The following is a 23,613-nucleotide window of genomic DNA, read 5'->3' on the forward strand; positions in this document are numbered from 1 at the left end:
AATTGACAGAGATGGTTGAGAGGATAGTGGTTTCACAGATTGAGAAATAACAATAGCAGATCTCAGCTTCTGCTAGACAGTGAAGCCTGAGAAGACTGACCTGGTGTCGAAGCTGCCAGTGAATGAGAAGCAGGTGATTGGGGTAGCAAAACGACAGAAAGAAAATATGCAGGAACAGGCTGGTGGAGAGGAGTTGAGATCAAAGAGGTCTTCATCAGAGCAGAAATTCTGAACGTCCATGGAGAAAAGTGAAGTAGCAGGCAGGAGCACCAATAATTAGCGCTTGGTTGCTGCAAATGACAAATACAAAGGAAAACACATTTATGTATGATGTTTGTAGGTTTTTGTATTTATTTAGGAAATGGAGTTAAGAATGATTACGAATTAGGACAGCGGAAGTGAAAGAGAACCTGCTCTTGTCAATCCCAGGGTTTAATAATTAAATATAAAATTATTATTATAAATAATATAATAATATTTGAATAATAAATACAAATATTAATTATGATATTATAATAATTACAAATAAATTTAAATAATATTATATATTATATTTTACATTATATAAAAATATGTTGAAATAATCCTATTTGAATGTTTATATCATGAAGCCTAAATGTTCATTTTGACAGTTGAAGCACAAGCACAAAAACAGCTGTGAAATTTTAAGTCCCTCTTCTCCAGCACTGTATAAGGCTTGTGCATTTTATAGTGTATTGAATTAGCCATAATTAATACATTTAATTAGTAATGAGATAACCCTTCTTCCCTGCTTGTCCCTGCATATCCCTCAGCTCCTCTATAACCTCACTTCATATAAGTTCTTCTTCAATTAATATTTTTTCCATTCAGATTTTAAATCTCCTATTATTTCAGACAGATTTCCAATGTGCTTTAAAGAGGTAATTGGTCAAAATTATTGGCAACGGACTGAGTATCCTCTTGAAGAACTTAAGCAAGAATCTCCCTGTATTCAGCATCTAGCACAACTGCATCAACAAGAATAAAGTGCTACAACAGTGAGATCCATATTGGTGCTTGAACACACGAACCTCTGGTCATGGGTAGCAGGGCCCTAAACATGATAGCCTCAGCTCATCAATAGCACCATTTCAAACCCATATCTCTAAAAGAAGGTACTGTAATTGCTTAGTTTTGCAAGTCTTTTCCTTAATAAAACGACATTGTTCATAAGCACAAGAAGCTTTTCAGGCCAGCTGGATAGCTTTGTTACTACTTACTACTAGTAGTAACTCTGAGGATCTGAGGATCTTATTTGGCTGTTTCTTAAAAATGGGACTTGGCAGCAACCCTTGGCAGCAACATATTCACATGACCAATCTTGTGGTACAGGTTTTTTCTGCTTATCTTGGTTGTGCACTTAACTGGTCCAGAGATATTTTGCAACAGATTTGGTTGCAAAACATAGGTTCTGGTTCCCATAAGTTTTCCACCTACTTTCTCTGTAATGTTCATAGAATATTACCTAGTAACTCAAACGCTTTATTGCTCCCTCGTGTAATTTGAAATTGGAGTCAGTGGACTTCTGTGTTTTATGTGCTTCAACCTCCTAATCCCAGCTGGGTGCAGCAGAGCTCAGGATTAATTACTATTACTCTCTAATAGTGGTAAGGGAACTAGATATGTAAGAGCAACTGATCATTTTCTTAAGCATTGAGTAGGAGTCGTTATTCAACGACCACTTAAAATGAAGCAACGCCAGACAGCTTTATCCTATAGGGAAGCCTTAGTACAATGCTCAGTTGCCCTCTTTTGTATCTTGTGTGTTGGGAAGTTCCAACTTTGATAGCATGTGTTACTGTATGTGCCACCCTCTGTCTGCAATAATTGATGAAAAATTTACACAGGTAAATCCAATAAAGAGGACACAGCACCAGGACACACTTTTGGTATGATGTCTACATAACCTTACTGGGAGGAGAGGACTGACCAGCTTATCTGGGAGTATCCAAATAGTCAGTGGTAGGATCCTGTTGGAGAGGATTGTAAGCAGAAGTGTCGGTTAGTTGCCTGGAGGCTTCATTAATATACAGGTCTTTTCGCCACACCACAACAACGTCTCCTTTGTCAGCTGGTTAGGAGCTTGATTGATGCATTGGTTAATGAAGTAATCGACTGGTTCAAAATGGCCAGAGGAGGGAGTCCAACAGCTCTGTTTGGGATTGATAAATCAGCGGGTTGTTGTCAGCTGCCTGTGAGGTGGAGTCATCAACAAAATGTGCACTGAAACAAATCCTTGACCTGGGTTTGGGGAATGTCCAGCTTCTTGGGGACTGGTACAAAACTGAGGCCATTGCTGAGAACAGATCGCTCGTCCTGCGAAAGGGAAAGATCAGAGTGCATAATAATAACAAGGTTAGGATTGGTGGAGGTAGTAGGGGTGTTGATGTTTTTTTTCTGTAGAAGATGATTGAGTTTTTTTATCCTTCTCTGAAGTGAGGAATCGGTAGAGTTTGGAGTTGAGGGATCTGATTAGGTTAGTTATAAAGGGAAGATGATGTGGAGCTAATAGCCATAAAAATTCCTTAGCTTTTTTGATGTTGTTATCATAAAGGGTAATCTGTTGTTTGAGGGAGAAAATGATAGAAAGCATTAGTTTCCGTGAAAATTGTTGTAGAAGTCTCTGAGTGTTTCTCTGGGTGGTGTCAGAGTCAAAGGAAAAAGTGTTAAATTTTAGACGAAATCCTTTAGGAATTATATTATATTGATGACATCTGTAAAGGAATAGGAGGTGGTTAGAAAGTCTGCTCTTGCAACAGATTGCTGTGAACAGACGGAATGCTGGTTTAGTAAGAGAGGGGGCAAGTAGCCCAGGGAGGAAGAGAAGGAATGACAAAGAGATCTAGAAAAAGATTTAGAGGAAGGCCTAGTGGGTCGCAGCAGAAGTAGGTTGAAGTAGTTTAGGTGGGTAGCTGCGTCACCATGCGTAGGCTGCAAAGGTAATAGGTTTATTCCATGCTGAAAAGAGAAGAAAGAAAATTCAAAGTTTCAGCTGTGGAGTCTTCTTCAGGTTTGAGAAAGACAGGTCAGATAGCAAAGAATAAATAGCATAGGAGAACAAAAGTGGAGGAGGCAGGAGCAGGGGAGAGGCAAAAATCATACCAACAAAATCTGTCAAGAGTCATATCCCACTCATGGACAACCACCAGAAGAAATGAAAAAAAAACAATCCAGATGTGTTAATGTGACTATAATGAAACAAGAACATTCTTATATTTACATAATAGAAACAAAATACTCAAACATTACTGCACTTATAAATAAGACAGCAGTCTAGATAAAAAAGCAATATTAACACTGATGCCCTGTCTCTTACAGAGAAATTCCAATCGGGACCCATTCACGTTTTATAGTAAAGGAACACCACACATGATATTTACAATAAGTAGAAAATATATTAAGGTAACATAGTCCTGTTGCAAAGATGGAAGCATAACTGTATTAACTCTTGAAGCCAAAACAAAGAGAGTCTTTATTAAAAGAAACAGAGAAGATCTTAGCACAGTCCAGATGTGAAATAAGAAGCCCTCAGTTCGACTGGACAAAGTCTATTATCTATGGTCTTTGAGGGCCTGCAAAAGGAAAGTACTCCTCAAAAAACACAATTGCAATGATAAAGAAACATTGCCCACAAACTCTAGATGCTAAATCTCTTTTCCACTGGTAACAATAAAAAAAGAGGTCTTTCCAAATCCATGCTATTGTATTTTTTTTTCTGTCTGAATAGGTTTCAAAGGGAAAGTATTACCTTGAGAATGATAATTCTAATATAGTTTGAAGGCAAACAAAATCCAGAGTAATCCTATTCTCAGTCCGTTTGTAAAATATATGGTTCTCTGCTGACTTTAATATTCTTAAAAATGGGTATTCCTTATTTCTCCTTTTTTACATTTTCTTGGCCAAGAAATGTAAACTATATTAGGCATCTGTATGTAATACTGTTTCATATTAATTTACCACAGTGATGAAAAATTTATTGGGAACTGTCTGTTCCAAGATAAAGTAATGGAGAGGTACAGTACATTACTATTGCCTATTTTGAAGGCTACAAAGGTATGAAAGAGACCTGCAAACAAATTACTGTTTATTCCTGGTAAGAGTCATCAGAACCCAGAGTCAATCCCAGAAGCATACTGTAGTTGTACAATCTAGAAGGGGCCCCATCTCTCAATGTCAGAGAAGACCACACCACATCAATTAAAACCTACGCTCATGGTGTACGTGTATTTTGGAGTATGTTTTAGAAACTCTAATCCATGTATATCTTCTTGTATTTGTATCTTCTATACAGAGCATTGTATACAGTAGTTCACTCTATACAGAGTATTGTATACTTCAATGTGAGACACCTGAAGAAGGCTCTACTTGCAAAACGTTGTGTTTTCTTTCTTCTCTTTTCAGCATGGAATAAACCTATTACTTTTTCCATTGTATACAGTACGTGTCTTCTATACAGAGTATCCAATATGGATGTTAATACGAGATCAATGCAAGCATGAATGCTCACCCCATTTATAAAACATTGTATATAAACACATTATCTGTATATTTGTTTGAAAGCACAATTCGTATCTTTATAGAAAAAGATAAGACATTGGGATCTGGACAGAAGGATGTGGATGAAAGGCAGAAAAATCTCTTGAGCAAGATGTTCAGAAAAAGAGCAGTGCTGGTGTCTGGGGGCCTTTGCGGCTGTAAGACAAAACATAACTGTACATGCCTAAACAAAAGGCTGGATATTCAGTGTGTACACACCAAACCTTTTATTTACAAAATTAAACAGCAGCCAAGGACTGCAGAAGCAATACATGAGCACCTGTATTCCAAGCCCTGTTTAGACCATGCATCAATAACAGAGGCAGTTGAGGCAGCGGAGCTAACTGGGGATGGTGCCAAATGGATGCCAGAGTAAGCAGAAAAGTTAGAAACTGAGTGAAAATTGCAGAAAGAGGGTATGAGTGGAATGGCATGACTGAACCTATAATGGAACAGTGTGAACTAGAGAAGGATACATTCTGTAGATCGGAGATGTCCTAGAGATGTAATAAGTACCAAAGAGCACCCCAAGGAAAGTTCCTGTGGTCCAGAAACATCTTGATTAAATGTTAAAATTTATTGATTGAGTATTGGATGTTAATGCTATGGATATTGTATTAGCCAATCACTTCCCAATAGCCATTCATTTTAAATATCTGGTCATTCATATTTATCATTCTCTAAAAAAAAGGTGTAATATTCTTTTTCAAATACAACAAACTGATTTATCTAAATTGAAACAACCCCCATTCAATTCAGGCATGGACTTTGATTATTAAAATGAATGTTCTTTATTGATTTTGTCAACTCAGTTATTCTTTTATCCCCTCCTAAAGGCTATTGGAAAAAAAATAATTCTCTAAATTTATCTGGAAGTAGAAGAGGCCCAAACATAAGCTTTTCACGTTACAATGAGCAAAACCTAATGATAATCTTGTTTTAAAGTACCTAATTTTAAAATTTATTTTTGTCATTTGTACATAGGACAGCCAGGGTATTCCTGAATTCTGACAATTGAGTTTCATGGCACCAGCTTGAATCAAATTACAAAGCTCCACAGTGGTTAAATTTGTTGTATTTTTTTCTCGCCTATCTATAAAATAAAGCAACCTACTGTATGACATGGCCCAGTCATCTGCCATCTAATAGAGACGTGCCTGTTGGTGGAGATCTATTAAGCTAAAACAGAAGTGGTTTTTACAGTTCCCTGTCTTTAACAATGTTTATCTTTTAACTGATACAGTAGTTGCCCATTTGTTTCTCCACAATAGTCTACACATGGAATACATAACATTGCATGTATACCAGGTGGTGGAGAGCTACCGCATTACAGAACTCACAGGAACTGCACTTAAATAACATTTCAAGTTATTCCTTTTCTCTGTATCTCTGACTGAGAGCTGCCGTGCTTGCCTGTGGGGTTCCCTGGGGTACAACACTTGCTTTCCATTTACCATGTACACTAAGATATTATACAGAAACAATTCATCCAGTGCACTTTCTTGTCTTTATGCATTTCTATCACAACATTCTCAGGTTATTTTCCATGATATCATTTTGGTATAGAAATCTGTCGTCGACGATTTAGTGTAGACCCATTTGGAACCATCTGACATATGCCTCCAAAATCCTGATCATAACATAATTTTTAATCCATTTATCAGACTCTTAAAATTGTACCTTGTATATCCAGGGCATAGTGGGAACCTTATTTCACCAGGTCTGGGAATGTTCCTAAGTCCACATGTTTTGAAAAATGATCTGTTTCTCTGTATCTGAGATACTGAAGAAGAATATTCCCTTTTCACCACCGCTACTTTTATTGCACTGCTTTATCTTTAAAATTATTTATCTTGTAAAAATGGAGATACTTTAGTTAACGGGCACTATAGCTGCAAAGCATTGACAGACTTCTGGTGCTCTCCTTTGGGCCTTTTAGTTTTTGAAAATCTTATTTATGTAACTTACAACAGCCCGTATACACAGACAGATCAGAGTCATGTTTAATGTCTTAATTTAAGCATATATTTTATATATTCCTTATCTGTGTCATTGTTGCAGTCATACTGTAGGTTTTTCGATTATCTTTTTTTTTCTTTTTGCTCTGTAGGCAAATGGGTGGGCATAGTAGAGGGGAGGTTGGGGGGAAGGATGGAATGTTTTGTTCTGGTTTTTGATGATGTATTGTTTACAAAATAAATAATAATGATAATATGTGTAAAAATTGATTCCTGTGTTGCATTTGTTTACCATGCCTGGAGGACAAGTACAGTTCATAGCAAATAATTAATTTATGGAAATATGGCAGGAAATGAGTAGCTGTGGTTGTGTTAGATTTTTTGAATGAGAATCTCATGAAAGGGTGAGTCATCTTAAAGCTTAATGGAATTCTAGAGCTTTGATGATCTGAAGCGCTACCAGATTGGGGGAAATCAGTTCTGGCTTGCATTCGATGGGCTTAAAGTAGATGGATGAGTAACCACAGCAGATCTTACACAGGGATTAGAAAGTGGCAGCAGCTAAACTGGTCGATCTGGTGCACTGGGGCTAGGGGAGGGAATTGGTTACTTGAAAGAGTGGGCCTGAGATGTCAAGGATTAAATCCAATGCAAATTAAAGCATTTAGTAAATTGAGTTTTGAGTGCTGTCACATAGATGGAATTTGTAACCCAAAAGTCCTTGATTAAACTCAGCAGCAGGAAGACAGAAACAGGTTCAGGCGGAGGTTTTAGCATGTTGGTGAAAAGGAAGGGCCGCAGGCCAGAAGCAAGATTTCCTTAATTTTAGGGAGCTGTATAAAGTGATGTGTCTGGCGCAGTGATGTTAGTACGACAGTGATGTTAGCATGTGGTGATGAGAAATGAAGGCTGACTCCAATGGCAGGGGTCACTTGATAAATGGAAGGTTTGCAGTATAGTGGCAAAACCTGACAGCAGGTTCAGTGACATCTCAGCAGGTACAGTACCATAAAAGTAACAATTAGGTAGAAATCAGAAAGCACCAGAGGCAAGTAAAGGAGGAATTAGCACAATGAATACTGAAACAGACTTGACAAAAAGTCTGTCTTTTGCCCAGATATTCATTATAATTTCCAAATCGAAAAGTGACAATTTTGTTTTGTTGAAATATTAATTCCTTGGGACTGAGAAATTTCATTTATGACACATACAGCCAAAAGAAAGTCTATCCATTCTCAGGCATGATTGTGTGTAGGGTACAGTACGTTCATACTGACACATGTCAGCAATATCAGCCTCAGTGTGCAGCAGTCAAGGTGGAGCATTGGGAGACACTGCTGTTTTAAGAAGCCTGACGGCATGTGATTAAAATCAACACTTCCATCACTTCATTATGTCTTAAAAAGTCACAAAAAATTGAACATTTTAAATTAATTATTAAATTAAGTAAAATTTCTGAGGCGCTAAAAAGCAAATGAAAACAAAGTGAACTGAGTCTATAATGTCTGAGCCTGTTCATTACCTTAAAATCTGTTCCAAAAGTTGGATGAAGAAAAATAAGTATCAAAACATGATTTACAGATTTTGACTATTGCTACACCCTGGCATTTTGATCCTTTGTCGTAACACATGCACTTTTTGCACTTTTGCCATGATGTGTACTGGGCTATTTTTCAGGTCTAGATTCTATTGTTACACACTAATATTTGAAAGATTTAACTCTAGGGATATGAACCTGTATTTCAGTTGTGTGATGATATAGTCAAAAGTGAAATGAATACTGAAGGATATTCACAAATAAACCCTAGAGGGTTTAAAAAATGTTTGTGAAAGGATCTGTCACATTCAAAAATATTTGTATCTGTATAGTGTACTGCATGTACAGTACATATTTCTGCATAAACTGTATGCTTGGTGTTATATCAATTGCATCTTCGTTGGCAGCAGACAGAGCTCAAACTCAAATTGCCCGAGCAACTCAATCCATATATACAGTATATACAGCAGTGAAGTGCATAAGATTTGAAAAGACATGATCTGTATTTATGAATATTAAGAACTTTGTTTCTTAATTAAATAGGAGTCATTTAGGGATAAATTGTAAAGCCAAATTCAACTGGAAAAATAGGAGTGATGATGAAATTAGCCCTTGCACAAAAGAAAGGGAATCTCTGGGGCAGCAGAGGAGGGGTGCACCACTAAAGACCATGTGCTTGGGGAGAGCAAAGGCAAACTGGAAGAGGTGTGTACTGTTGATTTGGCATCTGTTTTGTGCTGAAGTGTCCTATCTATGAAGCAGCCTGAGCAATTGCATAGCGTCCTGCCCTGGGCTGAGGTCCGATGAAAGTTGTAGCAACAAGGTACTTTATACACTAAGAATTTAATACACTTTTAGCGTTATTACAGATATGTAATAATTTTTCTGTTGCCTGGACCAAGCAGCTTTGGTATGTACTGTAGCTAAAACAGCCTTTTAATAAGTGGTCTATAACGCAAACAAGTGTAAAATTGTGTTCATTTTGAGCTGTGTTCATTTCATGATGTACAGTATGACGCAGCACTGTTTTCTCAGTCTGGTACACAAGACAATGGGTCAGAGATCATTGTCCATCACCCTGAGGATGATCAACCAATAAAGGATATGTAGGGTGGTTTTCAAGATTATACCTGATGACATTCTAACCAATCACCAAGTGTGATTTCCTACTTTATAAGCTATTACTCAAATCATGCTGTTGGTTAATTCACTGGCTTGCATCTCTTCTCTCTCCAACTAACCTGGCAATCTGTCTTTTCCAACCATGTCAGGACTTTAACTTTCTAAGTTAGTGAGGTTAGTTAGTGGGAAACAAAGAAACAAAAGTCTCCAAGCAAGGCAGAAAATGTAAAAATTTGGAGTGGTGTAGAAATTCTTCTTCAAAAGTACAACCAAACAGAAAGCAGCACCACCCGCATCAGTACAGCAATTGGCTGATACCACTGGCAGCAGTAATGTCAAGCATATGAGGGGATGGAAAACTGGGCCATTAAAGATCACTATTTGAATAAAAATGTTTAAAACAAAACCATTACAATGGTGGGAGAAAAACCTGCTGGACCTTTCATGCCAACCTAACCATAGCCCTACACCTTCTCCTGACCATACCTGTCACCGTTGCGTCAAGTAGAATAATCTTTTCTTGCCTCAAAGCAGCTCAGTAAATTTAACTTTTGTAGGATCAGTAATGTCACAGTTATTAAGACAGACACAGACTTCACTGAGCACCAGGTCTGCTGATCTTTGGAAATGAATGATATTGTATCATTAAGGTAAATGGTAACAACATGTCTACGTTTTCAACTTCATTTGTTCCTACGTAATGTATTGGTAGAGTAAGCCCAATACCATGTACTCAGACAGAGGTGTCAAATGAATCTAGTTATTAATTTCCTATGATTTTTTTTTAATTGAAGGGGCATGCGCTGTGAAAATTGGGTGCTTTATTCTTGTTCAGAATGGCCTGGGTGGGTATACTGTATAGGAAATGTGAGATGCCCTACACTTGACTTCCCAAGAATAACTTAGACTGCTCTGGTGGTGAGTTAGAGGTGCTTAAGAAGTAAAGGTGGAACTCTAGTGGAGTTTTTTCCTGCAGTTTCTTAGAACTTTTGTTTGATCAATAGTTAACTTACATGCAACACAGAGCCTCTGGTGTGTAGATGATAAATGATTAAAAGACTCATTTAATTCTATTTACAAAATAATTCATCATGTTATTTTCTTTCTTCCTGGTCTTGTGTATCTTTCATATAACAAGTGAAAAGAATTTAATTTCTTCAGTCTGGAACAAAAGAGAATGAATAGAAATATGATCCAGTTATAGAGTGTAAAACCTTAAAGTATTAGAATGAGGGTATTTCAAACTTAATAATGAAACAAGGACATGGGGTCAGAACTGGAAAATGAAACAAAATTCACTAAAGACGCAGAACGATGTTCTTAATTTGTAGCTCAAAATGAACAGGGCAATGAAAACACTATTTTTTTATTTTTTTTTCAGAATTAGGTATGCTCTTTAAAACTCCACTACATATTTCCTTGTTTGTTCAGAGTAAAAATAATGACAAACAACTGGAAACGTATGGATATTTAATTATTTTAATATTAGCAAAACAGCAAAGAAAAGGGTCAGGAGCCAGTATTGAATTCAAACATTCTGTATACAGGCATTTATAGGCTGGACAGTGGCACATGCACCCTCCCTTGTGGCAAATCAGCCTCAGAAACAAGAGCTCTAATAGAGTCTAAATCAGTGTAGCCAGAGAGTACACATATTGATTGCAAAGAGCTGAGATCTTAGGCAAAATAAGTGGCGAAGACAGAAATGAGAAACTTAGTTTCAATAAATCTGCCTGGAGCTTAGCTCCTATTGCTTAGAGGCAAGTGACTGATTCACCTACCAAATTCCACAGCATGTGTTATTCCCAGTGAAACAGACAAAATTATAATCTCCACAAAGGTTATTTTTAAAAGCTCTTTTTAGTTCTTGCAAAATGATGTGCTTTTCTATATGTGTAGAATTTATGTCAGTCAGAGGCCTCACTCTAAAAGGAGTCTGTGCAGCTCTTTAACAGTGGTGGCAGGTAGGGAGCATGTGAAGTTCTTGCAGACGTAAGCGGTGGCTTTTCCTCCCTGGGGCGCCATTGTGGAGAGGACAGGCAGCCGCTGGTAAAGGAAGTTGTCAGCATTGCCATCTGCCATCAGCAAAACCTACAGAAAGAGACAAATTGTGTTGGATGGAAGAGATTAATATTAAATACAAATATCATCTGGAGTAACTGCTAAATTCAAAGAGTACAAACAACATTGTATTGTATTATGTACATATATTTTTGCAAAATATATATATTTTTGCAAAACAACTAAACAAATTGAGGGTAATTTAGTTCTGCAATACCTATAATCTGCAATATCTGTTGTTTTTTTTGTGTTCATAGCAGTGTGTGCTCATGCACCTTCTCTACTGTCTTAGACCAGCAGGATGACTTTTTAGTCCTGAGAAGATTTTACAATGAGTGAACGTTTAACAGGGCAAATGTTTTTTAAATGTCTGATGCTGTGCCTAGTGGCTCTGTTGCAGTTGTGACCTTTAAGTCCTTATGCTGTATTCATTTGATTTAGAGTGGCATTAGAGCTGCTCAAACAGTAAACTTATATGGCAGGTACCTAGAAAACTGTGTTTATTTTAAGAGTAAGCTTTCTCACTTGCAGTGAGAAACTATAAAATGACTCTGATATGGGCATGTTCAAAGTAATAGTTTGCAAAATCCTCACCCCTCCACTGGTAATACAAGAGCCCAAACAAATGATTAATGATTAAATAAACTAAAAAAACATTTTTTTTTGGGGGGGGGACCCTGCCATTTACGGCATTTTCTGATGATTATAGTGCAACAGGAATGCTGTGCAAGTGGCCATAATGAAAGGTTATACACTATGCCTCTATGGTCTTACTATGCTTGCAACAAATGTTTACTGTCTTCAGCCATGGTTCCCCTCATTTTGTGTTCTGGTTTATTTCTTCCCAGTGCTCCTCCTCTTTTGACTAAGTTGGTGGTTAAATATACCTGCCATAAAAACATGCAAGCATTTACATACTTTAGCTTCTGTTCACGGCTCCTTCTCTGTGCCATTATTGCAGTACCTAATCAAACAATTAATGTTATAAAGTTACTTAACATCTTTATATCAGTCATGTTTAATTACAATCTGAATTCAGAAGTGTCTTTCAACATTTTCAGCACAATGTCTCCTGGGACAACAAAACTGAAATGACAACTCCAATTGAATTTGATATATCTACACAACGTGAACAGCAATGCTTGTATTCTCTCCTTTATCTTCCTGCCAATCAATGAGTTAGATTTACCAGACAGAATATGATATTCTATGTCTGTAATTCAACTAACATGTCTCTCAGTTTGGTATTTAATATTAAAATTGTTTTTTTTAACCTCCAAAATCAAAAACCAAAGATCAAAACTGATGATGAAACTTTTACAGTTGCACAACAAGACAGCTACCCACGTTTCAGAGTCATTCTACTATTGCAAACCCATATATTTAATGCATTTTGTTGAACCTCTCTAATGTTGTGCCCCCTCTCTACATCCTGTCACATTCAAATCATACTGCTTTGAATTTCCATGGCAGTGCTCTTTGGAGCTCTCTCCATGGAGATTAAATGAGTTCTCTGCTCCGACTGAAGGCTATGATCATTCTCTGCTTGGTAGGGCTCAGGCTAAGTGAGGATGGTGTTTTTTTATTCTTATGCAGATGGAGAACTACAGAGCAGTGTCTATGCTGTTATTCAGGCTATTTGCCCTAGTACAGTTATACCTTTTCCATTTTCTTCCAAGAAAAGTCAGCTGCCAATATCACTTAAAATCCCCAAACTGAAAATGAAGCCCCAGGATTTGGCAAAGAATGGGGCAGTTTGTTATGTGCATTCACTGCGGATACCAGCTTTATTTATAATGTACTGTACAGTACTGACTGCTCATTTTAATGTTTAGATATGTACAAACAATGCTTAAGACAAAAGGTAAACACAGTTATGATTATTTAGAAAATTTTGAGTCTTATTTCAAGGGTTGAGGTCAGGATAAGAAGGTCTTGTGTTTTGTTTCAATTTACATTTTTAAACTTTTGTTACAAAATGTTACTTTACGTTTTTGTGCTCATTTAATTTTGATCACACATATGGGAAAAATAAAATGAGAGAAATCAAAAGGAAAAAAAACATCATTAGGATAAGATAGATACAATTTAAATTGGTGAAATAACAAGTTTAAAAGAATTGTTATAAATTAAAATAATCAATATTAAGAAAACACAAATGAAAAGTGTGAAACTTTTTAAAACTTGTTATGTGGCTTTAACTAACACTACTAAGAGCCAGATTAATGTGTACATTAATTACAAAACTGTAATTTTATTGTTTATAAATGTTTGGTTTTTTTAAAAATCCTAAAGTTCTTACACTGTTTTGCAGTAACAGCCTTTCCTTCTAAAAAAAGTTCCATTCACAAATGCTGTGAATTATGCTATTTATGGGTCTGTTTCCTTACCAGGATTGTTATGAGCAGTACCAGTAGGAATCTGCATTAAAATGTATTCTCTCAGAAAACCTTACATTGCATACCATGTCTCCAATGTAATGTTTCTGATAGATGTGAAAGCAGAACTGTACGAAAAAGATATGCAAAGGACAGAAGTTTGTTTGGCAAGGAATCTACACTACACTTCTCATTCCTACATAGCTTAATCATCCCATCCTGCCTTCTTTCAGGAAATGTCCTACCAAGCACAATATCTTCATGAGAGCAAGGGCATGTGCTGTCTGGTGAGATGGTAACATTCACAGAAAACATTTTCAACAATCTGCTTGAGTCTTTGAAATCAAACGAGTAGGCTGATTCATATTCTGTCAATAACTGTCATTTTAGAAATGTAGCAAAGACAGGAGGAGTAGATTTGTGTTTGGAGCACTTTGCAGGTCAACAATGAACATTTATTTCCACTTGATTAGAGGACTTCTGCTAAACACTTAACTGAAAAGGGAACAGGGATTTTCTTTTTCTTTACTTTTGTATTGCAAACAATAATTGAACTTACTGTACAGACACAAACAAGAAACAAAATCGCCCTCTCAACTGTCAGCCTAATAGTTACTTTTTCACATGGTTTCTCAAAGAGCCACACAGCATCAAATGGCAGCTTCTGACACTGGTTTCTGAATGTTTTATAGTAAAAATATAATTTTTATGAATTTGTTCAATCATACTTTTCTTTTTTCTCTTTCTAGAACTGCCTCATTTAAAACTCCAACTGAAATAAATATTATTGGAAGTGGAAGAATAGTGGGGGAAAAAATTATTGAACATATCAGTATACAGTATACAGTATATATCAATATGTTATAGTTACTGGGAACTGTTTTCAGTACAAAAGCAGTTGTCTGTAAGTTCTGAAGCAGCATATACTTCAACAACACAGCTCCTTGTGTACAACACAGACTCAAACAAACCACATTTACTTCGACAGACTCCATCCATGGAATGCAAAAACAGGAGAGCGAACATGACCTCTTTGCCTTTTTTACGGTTGCAGAGCACGGTTTGTCAGAATAGGTAAATGTCAAAGGCAGTCAAATAAGATGACACCTTGTGACAATAAAAAGAGTAATTTTTATTACAAATGCATATTAATGTATTCAGATTCACATTTCAGCTTGAAAGACAACACAAAGCATGTGTTCTTTGCTACACAAGTATTAATTTAGTCAGTAGTAAGCTATTAAGAGAGCAAACATTGAACAGAAACAAACATTTAGGTCCTTAACAATGAAACAGGTATCTTGGGCTCTATATATTTAGTAATGGCAACAATGAAAATGATCAATTTAATACTAACATTTCAAATACTTTAACTACCAACACAGGTAACTACCAACACCAATACACATTAAAAAATGTAAGTTTTTGTCAGAACATACTGTACATACAGCATGTAAAAAAAGAACACAAAAATCATTTCTTGGTTAAAGACTGCATGCATGTACTGTTCCTGAGTCCAAAGGCTGTATTCTCTGCTGTCAATTAATTCTGGCAAAAAATAATATTACAACTAAGGTTCAGGAAGGATGACAAACAGCCAACTTCACATTCACCTCAGCTGCCTAAACTCATAATAGTCCCTGACATCATTTCATGAATTAAAAAAAACTATAAATACCATACATAAGATTTTTCTTCTTCACATTTGGCTTTTGCATCCATCCTATTTGTACACCAGCTACTCCTTAGTTAACTTCTCACTCTGCACTCTTCTCACTCTGCACTCATCCAATGGCGAAATCTTACTATGACTAAACACTCAAAAGATATGTCAATACATTTAATTATTGGTTGTTGTTATTCCTCGTGGCCAGTAAAGATGAGAGCCATTTCCTTTCCTTTGTATGGCTCTGGTCTCTAAAGACAACCTCACACTGTTAAAAGACAGTAGTGTTTCTTCCTTGACTGTAACACCACGTTTACTCTGGTCAACCACCCCCTTGTTAACAGAAAAAAAAAATTAAAAAAGGCTTTAATAAAAGAATAAGGATCACAACAAATTCTCTGGCTGAACAGCATAGTCCTAGTAACTAGTATCTAGTCCAGAACTGTAAACAGAATGCTAGCTTGGAGATAAGGGAACACTTCAAGCACAAATCAGCACTCCAGTGCATTGAATGTTTTTTTCATGTCAGTGCTGTAAATACCGAGGGAGTTAATTCTGTTCCATCTGTTAACAGAACATGAAAAAATCAAGATAATTATTTCATAAAGTTTGTTAAGACTGTCTTTGATGAGAAGATATCTTACTATATATGGAAAACTCTTACATATTTGACATCTTCATCATGAAAGAGTGGAAGAAAAATCATGAAATGTTTGTTATCCATCCTTGATTCGCTTACTCTTTATCATTACATTTTTAACATTTTTATCCAGGGTGACTTAAATTTAATTAAATAATCCATTTGTATAAATGAAGGATCACAATTTCCCAGGTAAGAATAACTAATGTAAGTCACATAGTCAAACAAATATGAAAAGTGTAGTAAAGCTGGGGAAATATAACCTTTTCCTTATTCAACCTACAGTACAGTCTACCAATTCTTTTGCGGTGCCATTCAAGATGCATTGTGTGTCAATCCCACAGTCTCTCCTGAAAAGGGGGCTGTAATCTTTTCTCAAATTATTTTTATTTTTCCACCCTGTTTCTGATTCATCTAATGCTTGCTCAAATTTGATTTCAATAAACTTAATTACAGCTGCTCACTGTCATCTCACGGAAAAGAGACACCTGCTGAATTGGCCCATAGGTAGTGCCATCTGCAACGTGGAGCATGGTGTCACATTCACACGTCAGCCCTTCTCTGTCTGCTCTGATTTCAGACACATGACCTTTGCTAAACTGCCATGGAATTTCACACAACCATTACTCAGATTGAAGCTCACAACTTTGCTTGCCTATTTTAAAACCAAGATGACTTGCTCAGTTGTACATCTCCACAATGTAATGCATGGACTCCATTTGGAGTCACATCTGGAGTAATAGGAGCTGAACACAATGGGGACAAAAACAAGTGTTGATGGTCCAGGTCTATGGTAAGAGAACATTGTGGTTTTGGTAACTGATGTAATTACAAAGTACATCAGAAGATATTGTAGGTCTAAAAAAAAAAAATACATCATTTGGCAGAATTATTGCTATTATTTTCTTAATAGATTAGGAGTTAATGAATGTGGGTAATTTAGTTTGAGGGCAGTGATGGCGAGAGCTTCAGGAGATTCTCTCTAGCCATTATTTTAAGATTTAGCAAATGCTCACTTTTCACTTCTCATTCAAGTTAATATCATGAAGCTATAATGGACACAGTTAATTCTCATTATAACTACATGCCAGTGGTCGGTGGGTGCTGCAGACACCCCAGGAGACACAATGCAAAGGAAGGATGGGAGACATCACTCACATGACAGCTGTCAAGTAGCAGGAGAGCAGGGCTCCCAGGAGGCTGAGAGCATCCTTTCATGTCCACTCAGATGCCTCTTTGTGCCACTGTTACCCTACGTGCTGCCAGACAGCTCTGACAATTCAATCAGATACACTCATAAGATGATGACATTTAACTGGAAGGAAAACAATTGAGCTGCTAACAGACTGGCGATTAAGACAGCTTTGGGGAAAAAAAAACAATTTCTGGAAATTCTGACAGGAGGCTTGTTTCTGAACAGCATATCAAAACAGCTTTTATGGAACACTGATAAGTAGAACATACTGTATATGCAGCTCATATGCAGAATCTAGTTCCTGTGGAGTCCACATCTGCAAAATTACTCCTCTTTAGTACCACAACAAATAAAGGTCAGAAAGGGGTGTAATTGATTTAAGTATCATTTGATTTTTAGTGGGTTATTTAATTTAAAGCTTCATTCAACTTAAAGAGGTCCAGTGAACCAGAACATGCTTGTGTAGTGTTATCTAGCTTATCATTAGAAGTGGTTCCTTATTGGCAGTCCTAAACACGTGCTCTCTCTGGTCCCTACAGTATGTAGACTCAAGTTCTTCTGTCAATGGAGTAACTGAATTCTAATATTTTGTTTTACAAATCAATAAAGAAACAGCATACAATATACTGGATATCTGATATAATGGGCATTGTCCATAGTGCTTATGCAGTGGTCCTACTGTAGGTTCTTAAGACAGTCACTTTGACCAAAAATAGTCTAAATGATCAATAGAGTGGAACTAATTGTCACCTGAAGTTAAACTACTGTGAGTCTCTGCTGAATTGTTAACAGCCAAATTAGAACACAAACACTTAACAGTAACCAGACCATTTACAGTGAGGTTATTAAACCAGCTTTCATGGGTCTGGGCTTTGGAATAAAGTTGGCCTCAAGATAGAAAAAGCACAGCAATACAGTAAGCACAAGAAAAAAGAAACTGGAATCATCTTCAACATGAGAAGAGGAGAAATCAATATGACAGAGTTTAACTCCTTCAAGCAGACTGGAAACCACATTCTGTCTAGGTAATCTGAACACAAGAAGACATGTCTTCATGAAAGGGGGGGTCTTATTTACAGTGCATGTGGAAAGTCTGACTCTCTATATCATGGAGTTCCATGCCTTAAAGTCATTTCTCCTTGAAGCATTGTTTGAAATATGAAATTAGTTCTAAATCATTTTTGTCTCTCAGTTTTTAGTAGAAATCTAATATTTTTCTACAGTATGTCTGTAAAAGGCAGGACTCTAGTACTCACAGACTTATACATATAGTATATCTACTGTATAATAGTAGTGGAATGTTGTGTGTTGTACAGTATGTCTGTTTGTAACTTACTGTAGTAAATAATTGTCTGTGTTATTAATCTTGTTACCTTGTAATGGAATAAGTGTATCCTCACTCCATTACCAAGCATCTAGATTACATTTAGCCACTCATAGAAGTTAAATATATGTATTGCTGCAGATTTGTTATGTTTTTATTCCTATGACTCCTCACAGTTCTATCACACTTATATTTGAATACAGCCCCTTGGTCTTCATGGTAGGTTTTGCTCTGACAAGCACTATTAACTGAGGGAATTTATTCTGAAATTACATTAACCAATTTAACTACAGTTAAACTACAGTTGGACTCTATTCTGGTTTTAGAGTGATCTCACAAGACAATTATATGCACTTAGACTCAATTTGGAGTGACATGACAAAGGGGGTGAATGCAAATCAAGACATACAGATGCAGCCATCCAGAACGTGCAGTATTTCTTCCAAATACAGCAAAAGTTGTGGGGTGCATTGCAGCATGTAATTCACTGGCCAAAGATGATTGATAGGTGGCACTTGTGGTGCATTAGATGTTAGTGAAACGATTGTTTCATTTAATCTCTCTATTGTGCATGTTTAAATCCGCTTAATATGGAATATTAATATGGAATTTTACAACTAAAGGGAAATTTGGATAAATTTGCATAAAAATAACAGGAGCATAATGTCTCTGAACTCTCAAGCTATATTAATTTAGGAATATAAATGTATATATACTGTAGATGGCTGGTAGTTGTAGTTAACAATAAAAAATACACAACAGTGTCCCACCTTTTTCATAAACATTACATGCATCAAAGTCTCTAACTTAGTCAATTACTGTGGGCAATTTGGAAAAGCTTTGACATGCTCGTTGTGACTATATTAGTTTATATACTTTATAAAAAACTATAATGTTTTCTATGAATATACTGTACATACTCATGCTGGTCCTAATTGTAATTAAACAGTTAACCTCCCAGTATGTCTTTGGACTGTGCAGTACTGATATAATCAGTATATACAGTAAATATACCAAGTAAACATAGTATATGCAGTCTGGCACCGTATGGTTTTAAAGTTACTACAGTTCAATATGTGTGAAATATATTTTTATGGTCAAAATTTAAAGTTAAATTTCTTCCTGATTACTTGTTGCTGAAATTTGCATTAAGAAAAAATATAGATTTTCAAAATGTGGATGTAAACCTGAAAGAGGCACGTCACGTTCACAACAAGCTACGGTATAATAATAAACTTTTTTATATACTGTATCCAACTGAGTAATTTTGTTTTTATAAATTGGACCTAATTTAATATTGAACATACTGTAATACACAGTTTTAAATTAATAAACGTCTAAACAGTATACAGTACAACTTACACTCTATCATTGGAAAAAGATTCTCTCAATGGGCTCTGCATTGACCAGGATTTTAATGAAAAAAAATTGCAGCACATTACCATCTTCCAGAAACACACATCACAGACCTAAGAACATTGTTATTAATATTATAAACAACATTTATTTCAAATGTTTAGTCTGAGTTTGCCTCGAAGTGCATAGTCTCTTTATCCTACCAGAAATTGATGAAACACAGAAATTTTTTTATTGTTTTTAAAAATCTCAACACTTGATCCCCACGTGAACAGTCTTGAGTTTTGTTTCATGTCTATAAACTGAATGTGCAACAAAAATATATATATAAATAAAAATGTTTTATTTTCATTTTTTGTTTATCATGTATGTGACTATTCCAAAATTCTGCTGCTCACCTGTTAATGTCTGAAGGCTAAAATGTTAAAATAATATAATATCTAAGTGATTTATTTCATTGTTATTCATAAACACAACAAATAAGAATGACAAGAATGATTGGATATTCCAGTATGTTCGCACACTATTGTATATGAAAACTCAAACAAAGAAAAATAATTATATTAAAAGCTTTCATTCTCCACCTGTTACAGTACAGTACAACATACTGCAAATTAATTTGAATTATACTGCTCATAATTACTGTCCACAGACAGAACGAATATATACAGTAATGCTTCAACAATCTGCTACCAACAGATGCATCTATATCTGTTACATGTCCCTCATTTTATGTGCTTTTATGCTTGGTAAAGCCCAAAACAAAGAGGAGGGTGAAAATAAATGAGGCTGTACATCTTAATGCAGAATCATACAGTACTTGTCGAGCTCAAAACCTGACATTAAAATAATTAAGTGTATAATCTCTTCAAACAATGCTAATATACACTAATTTAATATGCATCTGTTCCAGCAGAAAGCCACATTAATCTCAACTTCCCCAATAAAACAGTTCAACTGAATGGGAAAAGGGAGCTAATACCACACTACAGTAGGAATGAGTCGTTTATCGCTTAGGAATCATGCAAAGTTAAGGAAGGATTCATAGGAGTGGAGGCCATTCAGCCCATTTTCTCATTTGGCATACAGCTCATCACGCGTGCCAAAATAAAAAGATTCCTTGCAAAATATATGTATAAATTGATAAAGATACAGTATATATACTGTTAGATAAATCTGATCCTGAATAGGCCAGAAATCAAACCTGGGCTTTCCACATGGTGATTGAGATCTCTATTACTGAACCAAAAGGTTCTAACTATTAGCAACATGGTCAGAATGTTCCTATCCATCTATTGTCATTAGATCTCAAAACCTAAGCTAGTCTGGGCCTTGTTAATGATTATGATGAAAGATCTCCAAGGAAAACCATGTTCCTGGTTCCTAGTGTTGGTACACCAGTAAGAAACACTCTTTCCTTTGGACTGGAATTTCAAATCCAATGTCCAAGTATGGTAGCCAAGGACATTGTGCTGTGAGCAGCATCACCTTTACATTACCTTTCACATTACCATTCACCTGAAGAAGGCTCCACAGCTAAAATGTTATGTTTCTTTTTCTTTCCCTTCAGTATGGAATAAACCTTTACCTGTTCCTTTGCAGTCTACGCATGCTGACTCAGCTACCTACTGTACTTGTGCTTCATTAGATAAATACATGCAACTAAGGTCCTGAATCCATAGATATGAAATATTTCATGGCACTGTATGTAAGCCTGTTAACCCTGCTGCTATGGTTAAATTCCACTCTAGGCTTACACAAACTGATTAATAAAAGTTCCTCTGTAATAAATCATGAGTTATTTTCTTAATTCTCCACCTGATTTGCTTTGTAGTGAGGCTGTTGGTGCATTCTGGCTGTTATGTGTCATCCAGTTGGGACCTACTGTACACTTCAAGGCAGATGAAGCAGGTCTTCATCTATGCGTAATGTTTTACAGTACATGTACACCAACCACTAATTGGTGCTGATCAATGTGGGCCTGTGCCAGCTGACATGCCCATCCCAGCCCTTTGGGAAACATTTTTACACTTTGTTCCCCTTGCCATGTGTTCTCTTCTGAGAGTAGAGCTGTAACATGCCCCCCTCATCAGGAAGATACAACAAATAAGAATGACAGGAATGACTGGATTTTCCAGTATGTTTGCACACTACTGTGTATGAAAATGCAAAGATAGAGTTACAGCTTTTATTCTCCACATATTATGTAATAAACAGATTTAGGGAATTTTTCATCCCTCCTGCAATTTCATTCTCAAACAATGTAAAGTAATTCTCTTATCTCCTGAAATACTGCTGTACTCTCTTCTTTGCTGGTAATGTTTGTCTGTTTTTGATTAATTGTTGTGTTGGACTGTGCAGTAAAAAAAATTCCTTGCAAGAGATAATAAAGCTTGAATTGAATTGATGAAGGAACCAAAACTACTAAATACATTGCTGTCTGGAACATGGCACTGAGATCAGAACTAAAGGGCAATATTCCCACATGTTGAAAACCCAGAAGAACTAATCATATGCTGCATGAGGATGACTTATGACACACTACAGGAAAAATAAAATCTGAATGTTCCATTGTGTTTCAGAGACCATGGTGTTCTCAAACATCTATAGATGTCACATAAATAGAACAGATAATAGGATGCACTCCGTGAATGCAACAAAAAAAATTTAAAAATGGGAAAAAAGTTAGAAAATAATTATTCCTGATCTTTCCCAAGAATACATTGAAAAGCAATTAAGAAATGTCCTTGGGTCCATTCACAAGTCTAAATGAGAAAATATGCCTTGTCACATCTGTTGTTTCATGTCTCTTATTTAGTTAAAAAGAAGGTCATCTTCACTCTGTGCAAAAAGCAGATTGTACTGTCATGTGACAATGTAAAAGGAAGGCCATTTAAAGTTAGCAGGTGGCACAATATCAGGACCATATTGAAATGATGTAAGAATGGCACAGAGCCATGTGGATGGCTCTTCCACAGCTTCAGTCACGAGATCTTATCTGCATTAGCGATAGCAGGGAATTTTTTTTTCAATTTGGATTATACATGATATAATGTATCAGTCACTGTCACAGAATCAATAATCACATTGAGTGATTATCAAGTATGTTATTGGTGAGACCACTAACTACTCCAGGTTTTTTTAATTTACAGAAAGGCTCAACATTTTTTAGTACTTAAATCTATCTAAATAGGGGACATTAAAATCATTTTTATCCACCCATTATAGGTTTTGAAGGACACTTAATAGCGAAAGCTTCTTCATTATCAAAATAACACATACAGTACAGTAACTGGGCAGTGTTGCTCATACTGTAGCTATGAAGAATTGTAGTGCAAATTCAAACTCCAATGGGCTTTTTGAATAAGATATAAGTTATATTTAAGTTAAAAATACATTGAGAACTCTAAGAATCAGGAGTGTCTTACTGCATTTTTGTTCCCAGAGTTTGTTAAAGAACTGTGATTTGGAGAAATAACATCATAAAGCTTCAACTTGAATTTATGGTACCCCTTAGCACTTTAATATCCTGTGGTAAAAATGCCAAAACTATCAGTTAATGAGGATTTCATTAATAACACTCTGGCTATTAAGGATGTATCATTGAAGAATCAAATTTGCAATCTGAATTTTTTACATAACTTTTAATTGCTGTAAAGCAAGTGCCTAAATCAATAGGGGTCTAATCCTTTATGTACTGTTATTTATTACAATCACCATCTAATTGTTTTGTCAAAATTACTTTTAAAAAAATTCATACTGAACGTCAAAAATTTTGATGGCTAACCACATAACGGCATTGAGAATGGTAGCTTACAG

At 36.0% G+C, this 23,613-nt stretch overlaps 1 protein-coding gene and 1 pseudogene across 3 annotated transcripts in view; both read right to left on the reverse strand.

The window, feature by feature from the left end:
* Positions 1-1,955: 1,955 nt before the first annotated feature.
* LOC148823930 (uncharacterized) lies at positions 1,956-3,361 on the reverse strand (annotated as a pseudogene).
* Positions 3,362-10,639: 7,278 nt separating this feature from the next.
* Positions 10,640-23,613, reverse strand: part of spata20 (spermatogenesis associated 20) — a 127,524-nt gene continuing 114,550 nt past the window's right edge. For 2 of the 3 annotated variants that reach the window (XM_088927831.1, XM_088927830.1), the window contains one exon: positions 10,640-11,265. In XM_088927831.1, coding sequence (XP_088783957.1) covers positions 11,095-11,265 — 171 coding nt within the window. In that variant the 3' untranslated portion in view covers positions 10,640-11,094. The remainder of the gene's footprint in view (positions 11,266-23,613) is intronic. The other variant, XM_088927832.1, reaches the window with a different exon arrangement.

This window comes from Atractosteus spatula, chromosome 11 (genome assembly GCF_055471065.1).
Source record: "Atractosteus spatula isolate fAtrSpa1 chromosome 11, fAtrSpa1.hap1, whole genome shotgun sequence".
Lineage (NCBI taxonomy): Eukaryota > Metazoa > Chordata > Actinopteri > Semionotiformes > Lepisosteidae > Atractosteus > Atractosteus spatula.